We start from the raw sequence: 14,791 nt of genomic DNA on the forward strand, positions 1-14,791 counted from the left end.
TTAACTGAATCAGCATCACAACATCACCCGGCAGTGCATTCCACAACCTCACTGTCCTGACTGTGAAGAACCCCCTACGTTGCTTCAAATGAAAGTTCTTTTCTAGTCTAAAGGGGAGGCCTCTGGTACGGTGATCCACTTTATGGGTAAAAAGGTCCCCTGCTATTTGTCTATAATGTCCTCTAATGTACTTGTAAAGTGTAATCATGTCCCCTCACAAGAGCCTTTTTTCCAGAGAAAACAACCCCAACCTTGACAGTCTCCCCTCATAATTAATGTCTTCCATCCCTCTAACCAATTTAGTTGCACTTAGTCTCTGCACTCTCTCCAGCTCATTTATATAGTGAATAAAGTACCCCCTATTGTAAAATATAAGGATATTATAAGTTACTGAGGAGTTTCATGACCATATAAAAACACGAGGCCAAAGGCCGAGTGTTTTTATACAGGTCATGGAACTCCAAGGTAACTTCTAATATTCTCATATTTTGCAACTGGGGGTACTTTATTTATTATAATACACAAGTTTCGGTGAGTCATGTGACAGAAATGACATCAGAACTCACCGTTTATAACTGATGACATCAGAACTCACCGTTTATAAGGATATAATTTACAAGATATTCATGGCTTTTGTGTATTATATCCCTCCTAAGGACTGGAGTCCAAAACTGTTTGCTTTAGTAGCCACAGAATGACACTGCCCAGAATTAGACAACTTGTTATCTACAAAGACCCCTAGATCCTTCTCATTTAAGGAAACTCCTAACACATTGCCATTTAGTGTATAACTTGCATTTATATTATTTTTGCCAAAGTGCATAACCTGCATTTATCAACATTGAACCTCATTTTCCAGTTTGCTGCCCAGTTTCCCAATTTAGACAAATCACTCTGCAAAGTGGCAGCATCCTGCATGGAACCTATAGTTCTGCACAATATAGTATCATCTGCAAAAATAGAAACAGTACTTTCAATGCCCACCTCCAGGTCATTAATAAACAAGTTGAAAAGCAAGGGACCTAGTACAGAGCCCTGATGTACTCCACTAACAACACTGGTCCAATTAGAAAATGTTACATTTACCACCACTCTTTGTAGTCTATCTTTTAGCCAGTTCTCTATCCAGGTCATATTTCTTAAAGGAAAACTATACCCCCCAAACAATGTAGGTCTCTATAAAATGATATTGCATAAAACAGCTCATATGTAAAATCCTGCTTCATGTAAATAAACCATTTTCATAATAATATACTTTTCTAGTAGTATGTGCCATTGGGTAATCATAAATAGAAAATTGCCATTTTAAAAAATAAGGGCCGCCCCCTGGGATCGTAGGATTCACTGTACTCACAAACATACCAACAAACTATACTTGTTAGGTCACATGAGCCAATTAACAGACAGAGTTGTGTCTTTTGCTTCCACACTTCTTCCTGTTACAGTTAGTGTTGTAGTATTTCTGGTCAGGTGATCTCTGAGGCAGCACACAGACCATCATGAAATGGTGGTTCAAGGCAAGAGATGTAAAAGGGCAATATTTACTTAAATATATATTCCAGTTTGGTAAGATTCTTTAATATGCCACTTAATATGATATGAACTATCTGTTGCTTAAGTGTTCATTTTGGGGGTATAGTTTTCCTTTAATTTAACGAGTTACCTTTTGTGTGGCACTGTATCAAATGCTTTAGCAAAGTCTAAGTAAATCACATCCACTGCCCATATGTAACTATGTAACAATGACCCCAAACACACCAGTAAATGAGCAACATCTTGGTTCCAGACCAACAAGATTGACGTTATGGAGTGGCCCAATCCCCGGACCTCAATCCAATAGAAAACTTGCAGGATGGTGTTTGTGAGGCAAAAGCAAGAAATGCAGAAGAATTGTGGAATGTAACAGGTGCCAGAAGTTGGTGGAGTCCATGTAACACAGACGTGCAACAGTTCTCAGAAACACTGTTCAGTCTTTCAAAGGAAAACAAAATCTTGAAACATTTTTCAGTTTATACAGTGAATGTCTGAGTTTGTAAGAAGAATTCAGGGACTGCTATTTTTGGAACAGCCTAATATTCCCCTTTCTTCACTTTCTGTAAAGGAATAACACAAATTTGATACATTTTTCTTCATGTTTTGATTTGGAACAGAATGTGCAGAGTTCCCAATGCATTTGTGTGTATGGAAATAAAAGCTATTATAAGGATATTCACCTATTTAATAAACACATTGCTATAATTCGGAACACAACTGTACATATAAAATGTTAAAATAGTTGTTGGCACTGCACCAGCCCCAATTTCCATAAGGTTTGCCCTTTCTGTAATATTTTATTGATATAAGTGTAAAAAAGTAAATAGCACCAGTCTTAAGAACAAAAGCAACCACCACAATCTTAAAACTGCTGTCTGCTATGGCATCTTGCAAGTCAGATGATATATAGTGAAGAAGAACACCTTGGACAACCATTCAGAAATGTTTGTGCATTATCTCTTGCAGAAATGCCGTGTCTTGCTGAATACAGTGATGGAAAAATATACAGAGCCAAGTTGCTGTCTGTTTCAAGCTATGACCCTCCAAAGTTTTTTGTGGACTTTGTAGACTATGGATCAGCAAAATCAGTAGCAACAGAAAGGTAAAGACATTGATGTATATTTCACTATACAGGTATGGGATCCGTTACCTGGGAAAACAGTTATCCAGAAAGCTCCAAATTACGGAAAGGCTGTCTCCCATACACTCCATTTTATCCAAATAATCCAAATCTTGAAAATGATTTCCTTTTTCTCTGTAATAATAAAACAGTAGCTTGTACTTGATCCCAACAAAGATATAATTAATCCTTATTGGAAGCAAAACCAGCCTATTGAGTTTATTTAACATTTATATGATTTTCTAGTAGACTTAAGGTATGAAGATCCAAATTACGAAAAGATCCGTTGTCCTGAAGCCCCGGGTCCTGTGAGCTTTCTGTAGAACAGGTCCCATACCTGTACCAAGATAACAAAAACGCTACTTTTGTTTTGTTTTTTTTTTTTTTGCTAAAGCGAAAAACAAGTATAGTCATTTACAGTAGCAAAAACAGTTAAGTTAAAGACACAGGCCTCAACAGCTAGCATCAAAACAGCTCAAGTAATCTTAAGGGGGTTGTTCATCTTTAAGTTACGTTTTAGTATGTTATAGAATGACCAATTCTAAGCAAAGTTTTAATTGGTCTTTATATAATTTTTATTGTTTTTTTACTATTTGCCTTTTTCTTCTGACTCTTTCCAGCTTTCAAATAGGGGTCACTGACCCCATCTAATAACAAATGCTCTGTAAAGCTACAAATTTTTTGTTATTTATTTCTCATCTTTAAATTCAGGCCCTCTCCTGTTAATATTTCAGTCTCTTGTTCAAATCAATGCATGATTGCTAAGGTAATTTGGACCCTAGCAACTAGATGGCTGAAACTGCAAAACTGGAGAGCTGCTGAAGAAAAACATAAATATCTCAAAAACCACAAATAATAAAAAAAAATTAGAACGGAATGCAGATTGTCAAAGAATATCACTCTCTACATCATACTAAAAGTTAACTCAAAGGCGAACAACCTCCTTCCCTTTACAGGGGGAGAAGGGGCTGGCTGGCAGACAAGAGGAGAGTGTTTTAGGGCCTGAGGTAAGTGTTCCATTCTTCCCTGCAGGTCCCCCTCAACCCCCCTCTCCCTCCCTCTCCACAGCAAGGGGACAGCCTTCTACAAGGTCGGGGGCACGCAGGTCCAGATTCTTGGCCAGTTCCCCTGATATGGGGCCCAGTGCACTGCTCTGCCACAGGGAAACCCTCACTGAGCACAATACTGAACATGGGCCAGGCGCGGAAGGCAGCAGGTCATACTGTGCTTGTCGTGGTCTTTCCAGCAATAAGAGCACCTTGCCTATCAGTAGGGGGAGAGTGCGGGTGGGGTGGCACGCTAAATTATGGTGTCACGGTTAACGCCGCAGTGTCGTACGACCGATAGCAGAGGAGCGTGCAGCTTTTCCCTCAGTGTGGCCGCCATTTTGGTTGCGCCTGGCGTTTTTTTTTTTTTGCGCTCTCACCTTTCTGGTTCTGAGCTTCAGCACACGGCATGGGGAATTAGCTGGTACCAACAGCCAACCCAAGACTAAGCTGCTCCTCCTTCCTGCTCATTCACATGACAGGTTAGTGGCTAGTTCATTAATCTATAAAGGGTTTTTCCCTACTGCGCACAGACCTTCCTCTGTCGCATACTACTAGGCACCATGTCTGAAGGGCAAAGTGACAGCCTCTTCTCAAGGGGAGCACCTGCAGCTCCAGTAAAATTCCTGGCCTGTGCAAAATGTCACAAACGTCTCCCTTCAGGGCACAAAGACCCTCTATGCAATAAATCTAAACCATTGGAGCAGGGTCCGGAACTCCCAGAACATATTCCACCCCAGGCGAACCGGGAGAGTCTTCAGTTTCCAGTAAGGATGCTACACCACTCCAAGAGCACTCCACTCCTGAGTGGCAGCACAACTAGCCACAGGAATAAAGAATTTAGCACAGTCTTTAGGCAAACTTCTTTCCTGCCTGACAATCCTAAGGTGTGGGCCTCCAAACTCCTCCCCATCTGAGGAGGAGATTGAGCCTATGAGTAAGTGCCCCAATCGGCACGAAACACTTTGGGTCTTATCATGTCCTAATAAAAAAGATTTTTCATTTTTTTAACTGATCGTTTCTTACTATTGGAGGGCCTCGCATCTCTCTTGAAATATTGCTGAGGAGGTTGACACCCCTTCCAGACACCAATCCCCCCCCCCTCCACCAGATTGTGATCTCAGTGAGTACGAGCTTTCTTCACTTCAGACCATGAAGAAGAGGATTCACCCAGACTCTCTTCGGAAACAGTGGATTCATTGATTTCTTCAGTCCTAGTGACTTCATCTTCAGGAACCGATTCTGCTGATTCTTCCAAAGTACTCTTTTATACATCTCCGCAAGACGTCACCAGTGTTCCCCTCTCACTCACAGCTTAACCAGATCGTCCAACATGAGTGGGACAAACCTGAGATGGTTTCAAGCAAACTGCCGCCTCATAACGTTATGTCCATTCCCTGCGGAGCTCACTGAAAAATGGTTGTCTCCGCTCTCTGTGCTACTGTATCCCGTCTCTCCAAAAATATGGCTTTACCAGTGCCCGACGCTTCTTCCTTCAGGGACTCTATGGACAAAAAGATAGAGAGCCTCCTGTGCTCTGTGTTCTCACCATCCAGCACATCCCTTCGTCCCGTTTTAGCTATTGTATGGGTCAGGCGAGCTATCCAGTACTGGTCTGATTCTTTCCTCAACGCCATTGTTGTGGAAGCACCTCGCACAAACTTTCACAATGGGCTTCCCAGATCAAGAAAGCAAACGATTACCTGTGGGAGGCCTCACTAGATGCAGCCCAAGTAATCAGCAGGTCATCGTTACTCGCAGTGGCAGCCCGTAGGTTCTCTGGATGAAATTGTGCTGAGTAGATTCCAAAAAATCGCTGGTAACCATTTCCTTCAAGGGGGACAAGATCATCAGCCAATCCATGGGGGGAAAGAGTACTTTACTTTAATAGAGCACAAGGTCACCCCCCCCCCCCCCCCGAGACAGTCATTCACAACTAGAAGTCGCTTCAAGTGTAAGCAAAAACCATCTTGGCAAAACCGAAAACACCCTTTAAAGACTGCAGAAAAGACTACATCTGCATGACTTTGGTCCCTCACCGCCAGGCGCGACGCCAATAGGGGGAAGACTAGGCCATTTCACCCATGCGTGGCTCACACACATTCAAGATGCCTCCCTATTGTTTTTTTCATGCCCAGGTTTTCTCAATAGCCAAGCAGACGCACAACATTCCAAAGTATCATTTCCAGTCTTCTCCTCGCTCAAGGTACGCGCAATCCGCCTAGGTCTGCTTCATTGACAGCAAGATCTGACAGGTCAGGCAGTGAAGATACAGTCCGACAATTCCACGGCTGTGGTGTATATCAGTCACCAAGGGGGCACAAGAAGCACTAAACAAAATAAAGCTCATCTTCCAATGGGCTGAAACCCACCAAGCTCTTCGGTTAGTCATCTACATCCCAGGGCTACAAAATTAGGAAGCAGACTTCCTTAGAAGGCAATCCCTAGACCCGGACGGTCACTGAAAGAAGAAATCTTTCAAGAAATAACACAGAAGTGGTGTACTCTGGAGGTGGACCTCATGGCAACTCGGCACAATCGAAAGGTGCCTGCCTTTCTGGCTTGATACAGGGACCCCTTGGCCTTAAACGCAGACTCTTTATCAGCCACCTGGGATTTTCATCTGGCATACGCCTTCCCATCTATGCCACTTCTACCCAGGACTGTCAAAAAGCTGCAACAAGAACAGACCACCCTCATACTTATAGGGATGATCAGCCTTATGAACCACTGGGGTCAGTGCCTCTTCTATGGCTCACTTGGAAATCAGTTTTTCTCCTGGCGATTGCTTCAGCGATATGCGTTTCAGGAGCCAGTTTCTTTTTATCGTTGTATCATGCCTCCTGGTGGTACTAGCTATACCCTGTGTCCCCCAAGTGACTGAAGAGAAAGAGATTTAACAGTGAGTACACAAAATCTCCTGTTTTTTTCTGTGGGGGGACTATAGTTAAGTATAAAAATAAAAGCTGGGTAAATAGGCTGTGCAAAATAAAAAATGTTTTCAATATAGTTAGCCAAAACATGTCATGTATAAAGGCTGGAGTGACTGGATGTGTAACATAATAGCCAGAACACTACTTTTTTTATTTTTTCAGCTCTCTTGCTTTCCACTGATTGGTTGCCAGGCAGTAACCAATCATTGACTTGAGGGGGGGGTATATGGGTCATAACTATTTGCTTTTGAATCTGAGCTGAATGCTGAGGATCAATTACAAACTCACTGAACATATATATCCCATGTGGCCCCCCTTATAGTCACTGACTAACTCAGAGTTAGAGAGCTGCTAAGCAAGAAGTAGTGTTCTGTTCGACATCCAGTCACTCCAGCCTTTATACTGTACATAACATTTTTGTCTAACTAACTATATCAGAAACATTTTCTATTTTGCACAGCCTATCTATTTACCCAGTTTTTATTTTTAAACTGAACCGTTCCTTTAAACTAAAAGTTCCACAAGGAAAAAAAATCCTAATGCTGAAGAGCACAAAACTGGTGGCAATTAAGTATGAAAATAATCTATAAAAACCTAAATGGTTAACCTTGGCATTATTTTGAGTTTGCTGTTTTAACAGCTTTAGGGCTCATACGGACGCTGTTCTTCTTGTGTTTGCCTGTGGTCAGTTTCAAAAAGCGCTCAGCCGCAGGGGAGTGCAGGAAGGAACAGCCTATTGATTTAAAGGGGCCCTTACGGACACAGGCACATGTCAGCAGCGGACACACGTTTCTTCCTGCGATCCCCTGCAGCTGAACGCTTTTTAAAACTGACCGCAATACAAGAACCGCCCTTGCCCTTGCCCTTGCCCTTACACATGTAAGTGGGCTTTAAGTAGACTGATAAAAGTACTGTTGTGTTTCAGCTTGTTCCAGCTGCCTGCTGAGCTAATCCACTATCCTGTAGAAGCAGTAAAAGTCCACCTGGCTGGAATTAAGCCCCCCATCGAAGACTTCGAAGCAGAGAGGCTTCCTTACTGCCCAGAATGGAGTTTCAGAGCCGTCAGAGCTTGCATGGATATACTTGAAAAAGATACTTTTATGGCTTTACGTACGGTAAGAAATCCATAGGAAAATGTATTTTATTTTCAGTGCAAGGGACATTACAACATTCTTTAGGTAGACCACATTCCACAGATTTTGATGAGCAGTTCTGTGATGAGAAATTGCCTTTCCTTCAAATACACTGATAGACTGATCCCATTCTTGTCAATGTGGAGTGGTAGAGAGTCATGTGACATGTTCCTTAGGTTTAATGGAGTATTATGACCCCAAAACCATTTGATTAGTTGACATCTCTGCATTAATATTGCAAACGTGTAATAAAAACAACTAATCTGTTCGAAATTCCTTTGTTTCCTGATGCTGTGCTTCTATATCAATACCTTGAAGCGGCTAATACACAGCTAATCTACAACTGGTTATGCAAGTATTTTCTCTGCAGACAAAGAGAAGTACATAGCCTCCCTTTGTCTCTGCAGTAGCCAGCACAGCGTCAGTCTGTATGTAGGCACATGGAGAGGATATTGGCCAAAAAATGCATTGTTTCACTCACATCTGCTCTATGTGTCTATATACAAGTTGATTTTATGCCTGCAAGTGCAGAAAGACAGCAGATGGGAATGTACAGTGGTGTGAAAAACTATTTGCCCCCTTTTTGATTTCTTATTCTTTTGCATGTTTGTCACACTTAAATGTTTCTGCTCATCAAAAACCGTTAACTATTAGTCAAAGATAACATAATTGAACACAAAATGCAGTTTTTAAATGAAGGTTTACGTTATTAAGGGAGAAAAAAAACTCCAAATCTACATGGGCCTGTGTGAAAAAGTGATTGCCCCCCTTGTTAAAAAATAACTTAACTGTGGTTTATCACACCTGAGTTCAATTTCAAAGGTTATAAAGCCATTTCTAAAGCTTTGGGACTCCAGCGAACCACAGTGAGAGCCATTATCCACAAATGGCAAAAACATGGAACAGTGGTGAACCTTCCCAGGAGTGGCCGGCCGACCAAAATTACCCCTCTCATCCGAGAGGCCACAAAAGACCCCAAGACAACATCTAAAGAACTGCAGGCCTCACTTGCCTCAATTAAGGTCAGTGTTCACGACTCTACCATAAGAAAGAGACTGGGCAAAAACGGCCTTCATTGCAGATTTCCAAGGCGCAAACAACTTTTAAGCAAAAAGAACATTAAGGCTCGTCTCAATTTTGCTAAACATCTCAATGATTGCCAAGACTTTTGGGAAAATACCTTGTGGACCGACGAGACAAAAGTTGAACTTTTTGGAAGGTGCGCGTCCCATTACATCTGGCGTAAAAGTAACACAGCATTTCAGAAAAAGAACATCATACCAACAGTAAAATATGGTGGTGGTAGTGTGATGGTCTGGGGTTGTTTTGCTGCTTCAGGACCTGGAAGACTTGCTGTGATAGATGGAACCATGAATTCTACTGTCTACCAAAAAATCCTGAAGGAGAATGTCTGGCCATCTGTTCGTCAACTCAAGCTGAAGCGATCTTGGGCGCTGCAGCAGGACAATGACCCAAAACACACCAGCAAATCCACCTCTGAATGGCTGAAGAAAAACAAAATGAAGACTTTGGAGTGGCCTAGTCAAAGTCCTGACCTGAATCCTATTGAGATGTTGTGGCATGACCTTAAAAAGGCGGTTCATGCTAGAAAACCCTCAAATAAAGCTGAATAACAACAATTCTGCAAAGATGAGTGGGCCAAAATTCCTCCAGAGCGCTGTAAAAGACTTTTTTTTCGCTTGATTGCAGTTATTGCTGCTAAGGGTGGCCCAACCAGTTATTAGGTTCAGGGGGCAATTACTTTTTCACACAGGTTTGGATTTCTTTTCTCCCTAAATAATAAAAACCCATTTAAAACACTCATTTAAAAACTGCATTTTGTGTTTACTTGTGTTATCTTTGACTAATAGTTAAATGTGTTTGATGATCAGAAACATTTTGTGTGACAAACATGCAAAAGAATAAGAAATCAGGAAGGGGGCAAATAGTTTTTCACACCACTGTATTAGTGATAATGTGGCTCAGGAAAACCTCAACCTGCAAAACCTTAAAGGGATCCTGTCATCGGAAAACATGTTTTTTTCAAAACGCATCAGTTAATAGTGTTACTCCAGCAGAATTCTGTACTGAAATCCATTTCTCAAAAGAGCAAACAGATTTTTTTATATTCAATTTTGAAATCTGACATGGGGCTAGACATTTTGTCAATTTCCCAGCTGCCCCTGGTCATGTGACTTGTGCCTGCACTTCAGGAGAGAAATACTTTCTGGCAGGCTGCTGTTTTTCCTTCTCAATGTAACTGAATGTGTCTCAGTGGGACATGGGTTTTTACTATTGAGTGTTGTTCTTAGATCTACCAGGCAGCTGTTATCTTGTGTTAGGGAGCTGCTATCTGGTTACCTTCCCATTGTTCTGTTGTTTGGCTGCTGGGGGGGGGGGTGAGATCACTCCAACTTGCAGTACAGCAGTAAAGAGTGATTGAAGTTTATCAGAGCACAAGTCACATGACTTGGGGCAGCTGGTAAATTGACAATAAGTCTAGTCCCATGTCAGATTTTAAAATTGAATATAAAAAAATCTGTTTGCTCTTTTGATAAATGGATTTCAGTGCAGAATTCTGCTGGAACTGATTCATTTTGAAAAAAAAATTTTTCCCATGACAGTATCCCTTTAACCTGACCCATACCTGCGTCTTCCCACTCTCCACTATTCTTCTGTACGTGCCTCTGGTTCATAGAAAGGGAAATATTTGGGAGGCGTAGTGTTCTTCCTCAGTCTGACCCACACCCAAGCCTAACCCCCAATGGTCACCTAAATGTTTCAGGTCAACCCAAACATCACTAGTGTATGTACTAAAGACTAAACTAAAGAAGTAGCTAGAAATTTTGTACATTATGTTTTGTGCTTCTGTGCCAGCCCCAGACAACCAAAGCCCTTTAGTAGTAAAGATCTGTATCTCCAAAGATGCCCCAGTAGCTCCCCATCTTCTTTTCTGCTGATTCACTGCACATGCTCTGTGCAACTGTCACTTACTGAACTTAGGGACCCACTCACAATATACAGTACACATAGAATAGAAATGTCACAATATAAGGCTGATTAGTAATTAATACAGATAATTACTACATGGCAGCACAGAAACCAGTGCAACAGTATTAGAATTTAAAAATCAGCCCTGTAGCATCAGCTTAAATGATAGGCCAACCTAATTTTCTGCTGGATAATTAGTGACGAGCCCTAAGCTTAGCTTCTCAACAACTGCTCAGAGCCCACTGAGCATGTGAGTGTCAGACACTTTCCAAGATGGTGACCCCCTGTGACAAGTTTGAAGTCCTGGATCATTGCTGCTATTGACAAGCTGAAACTTTAGGCTGGTGCAATAAGTTCAGTATATATAACATTGCATTTTTAGCCATATTCATTTTTAGGGTTTAGTTCTCCTTTAATGATCCACCCCATTCCAATACTTGTGTAGATCTGACCAGTAACACATTTAAATTTATGACCCTATGGTCCTTTTAGAGCTGGGCTCTAGATTCTATAATCCACAACTTCAGAAGGATTTTTATTGGAGCTTACCAAGTAAAGAAAGCAGGCATATACATTGGATCCGTTATCTAGAAAGCTCCAAATTACGGAAAGGCCATCTCCCATAGACTCTATTTTATCCAAATAATCCAAATGTTTAAAAATGATTTTCATTTTCTCTGTAATAAAAAAAAACTGTAACTTGTACTTGATTCCAACTAAGATATAATTAATCCTTATTGGAAGCAAAACCAAACCCATAGCAAAACAAGCCTATTGGGGTTATTTAATGTTTACATTATTTCCTAGTAGACTTAATTTATGAAGACCCAAATTACGGAAAGATCCGTTATCCAGAAACCCCCAGGCCCCGAGCATTCTGCATAACAGGTCCCATAACTGTATAGCAAATCAGTTAACTTAAACATTTCTCTTTTCAGGGGTCCTCCTCAGAGCTTTCTGTATATTTGTATGAGGAAAGTGGAAACGAGCATGTTTACAAGGCACTAGTGGAAGAGGGCTTAGTTGAATTTGATGAATGATGTAAGTATAAAGGACATGTAAAGCCTACATTTTTATACCATGTATATAAGTTGGGCACATCTCCCCCACCCAAATAGCATTATTTGTATTGTATGCATCCCCTCTACACTTTTTTAAAACAAATAACAGCTTTCACCCAGGGGCCATTTTCCCTCTGACAAATCATCAGTGCATTTATATCGGCAAACAGCACATATGTGATTTAAAGTTCTTGCAATTAAAGAATTCAGGCTAACACAAGCAGAATTTATTATGATAACAAGTCCTGCTTGGATTGAGCACTGTAATTGTTACTCTGAGCTCAGGACAGGTGGTTAGGATTTAAAAATAGGATCAGACAGCTAGAGCAGAGTTTCTATGGGAACCAGCAGTGCCATCTCTTCATTGGCTGCTAGACTTGAGGGTGTGTTTATTAATTTGGGTTGAAAAGAACTGAGCATGCTCATGAGCCAACAGTGAAAGGAAATTCCAGAGGGAGGGGGCTGATTGGTTTAGAGGAGTAGAAGGAATTCTAAGTGATTAAGTGGATGCTGCAGCCTTACTGTTAACCTTTGAACAACCAGAGTGGCAGGTAGAGATTTCAAAGAGGCTCTTCAGTGATTACATTTTTGTGTGTGGGGGGGGGTTTACATGTCCTTTAAATAGGCGCTAAGTACACCCTTACACATAACCTTTATTCAGGGGTAGAAAATTGTATTCATAAGATTGGAATTTATAAGTAATAGCAGGTTCTGCACCCACTGTATTTCAGCCATTGTGCCTGAAGTTATTAATTAACTCATAATTGGTATAAGCTCATTAGTGCATAAACACTAGATGAAAAACCAAAAATAAATAAATAAATTCTACCAGTTTGCATAGTTGAAGCCCTTTAGCTGCAGTCTTTGATAATTTTTCTTGGCAAATGTTGATCATCAATATTAAGTCTTGACACAGATTTACAGTTGGACTGAGTTAAGACAGGTTCTTAGTTTCCCATCTAAAAAAAGGCTTAGTTTACCCCAAGCAAAACAAAAAAAAATTTTTTTTTTTTTTTTTGCAGATGCTGCCAGCTCATTATGTACTGTGGAGAGAACGTACATTTTAGTTCATTAAGAAAACACGTTTTGGCTTTGGTTGTAAATATACAGTACAATTGGCATTTAGCGGATATGCACCAGTAAGGTTTGTTTTGTTGAATGTTATTCTGTTATCTCAGTATCACAATAAAGCATTGATAGCATAAATTTATTTACTTATTTAAAAACTGAACTGTTGGTAAAGTTCATTCAGAATGCGTACGGAAATGAAAATGAATATCTTTTTTCATGGAAGCATTGGTTCAGAAACTTAACAACTGCTAAGATTTTACACCAGCACTTACACTAAGTAACAGACATGGAATGATATGGCCGCAGTAACCAAACCATAAAGCCAGTGTCCACATATTTTAATGATTTGTGGGTGTGTGGAGTGTCTTTATAGTGTGCCTGCATAATGGACACCATTATCAGTGGTGCTGCTTATGTTCTAATACCTGCCTTGGAATATGTAAAATTGAATTCCTGAACCAGCAAGTGTTTTTGTTTTTGTTTTTTTTTACTTGTAATATTGATATGTAGGCACATCAAAGAGTGACTGAAGTTTATCAGAGCACAAGTCAAGTGACTGGGGCAGCTGGGAAACTGGCAATATGTCTAAGCCCATGTCAGATTTCAAAATTAAATATAAAAAAATCTGTTCGGGCTTTTGAGAAAATGGATTTCAGTGCAGAAGTCTGCTGGAGCAGCATTATTGACTAATGCGTTTTGAAAAAACTTTTTTTCCCCATGACAGTATCCCTTTAAGCAAGTATGAGCAGTGGCGTAATTAGATGTTACTTTGCCCTACAGCAAATTCATTTTAGGGCCCCAAACATATCCAGAGGTTGTCCTGTTCTACCAATAGATATTGAAATTGCTCATTATTTGGGCCTCATGGTCCCCCCTTGTTTCCTCTGTAGTTACTAATTGTACCTTATCTAGACTGTAAATGGCATCACTTTAGGTATACTCTATTTTAGCAGGGGTTACTTAACCTTGAAGTAGAGCATGCAAAGACTATACAGTATGGCTTGTGTCCTCACGAGGAGCTTTGTCATTGTCACACAAGTAGAAACAGACACACCTGTTGTAGAGAATTGTGCTCAATAAGCAAACCGTTATGACCCATGTGGTCCCCCCTTCAAGTCACTGATTGGTTACTGTCTGGTAACCAATCCGTGGAAACCAAGAGAGCTGCAAAGCAGGAAGTAGTGTTCTGGCTATTATGTTAGACATCCAGTCACTCCAGCCTTTATACATTACATTTTTGGCTAACTAACTATATTGAAAACATTTTTTATTTTGCACAGCCTATCTATTTACCCAGTTTTTATTTTTACACTGAACTGTTCCTTTAAAAGGCCATCAAAGTTCCAATTGCACCTGTACAAATCCAGGTACGGGATCTCTAAAGCTGGCAAAGATATAATCAAAGTTTCATACGACTTTTGGGCCATGTGTGGATGTGTGTGTATCAAAGTACTTAAAACATAATATACTGTTACTCTGCACTGTTTAACTCTTTCCCTGCCAGCCATTTTGTCCTAGATGCAAACATCTACTGCCAAGCAGTTTTTAGAAATTTTTTTGCACTCTTTCACTTTAAGGGCCTTTCCTGGGGCTGTCTTTTAGTTTACCCAGGAAAACAATATATTGTTTTTTTTTTTCAGGACAACCTGAACTTTCAAAATAATTCTACTTCAAAGTAATTCTACTTCTGTAAAATAAATATTGGCTTCTAAGTGTCTAATAAAATGAAAAAAAAATCATGTTTCACAAAGAACAATCACATATATCAGAAACATCATTTATTTTATGTACGAGAACACAGTCGATTTGGAAAGTTCTATGTCTTCTGGCAATACCAAATATATATAGTTTTGTAGAGATTTCTCACTTGTATAGATCCAAAATCTACAAGCAGTACACTACC

General features: G+C 40.4%; 1 protein-coding gene across 2 annotated transcripts in view; it reads left to right on the top strand.

The window, feature by feature from the left end:
• The window catches only part of rnf17.S (ring finger protein 17 S homeolog), a 122,271-nt gene extending 109,248 nt beyond the window's left edge, over positions 1–13,023 (top strand). For both annotated transcript variants that reach the window (XM_041584571.1, XM_041584572.1), the window contains exons 37-40: positions 2,500–2,635; positions 7,558–7,747; positions 11,695–11,797; positions 12,840–13,023. In XM_041584571.1, coding sequence (XP_041440505.1) covers positions 2,500–2,635; positions 7,558–7,747; positions 11,695–11,796 — 428 coding nt within the window. In that variant the 3' untranslated portion in view covers position 11,797; positions 12,840–13,023. The remainder of the gene's footprint in view (positions 1–2,499; positions 2,636–7,557; positions 7,748–11,694; positions 11,798–12,839) is intronic.
• Positions 13,024–14,791: the final 1,768 nt, after the last annotated feature.

The sequence above is a fragment of the Xenopus laevis genome, chromosome 2S, assembly GCF_017654675.1.
Source record: "Xenopus laevis strain J_2021 chromosome 2S, Xenopus_laevis_v10.1, whole genome shotgun sequence".
In the NCBI taxonomy this organism is placed as follows: Eukaryota; Metazoa; Chordata; class Amphibia; order Anura; family Pipidae; genus Xenopus; species Xenopus laevis.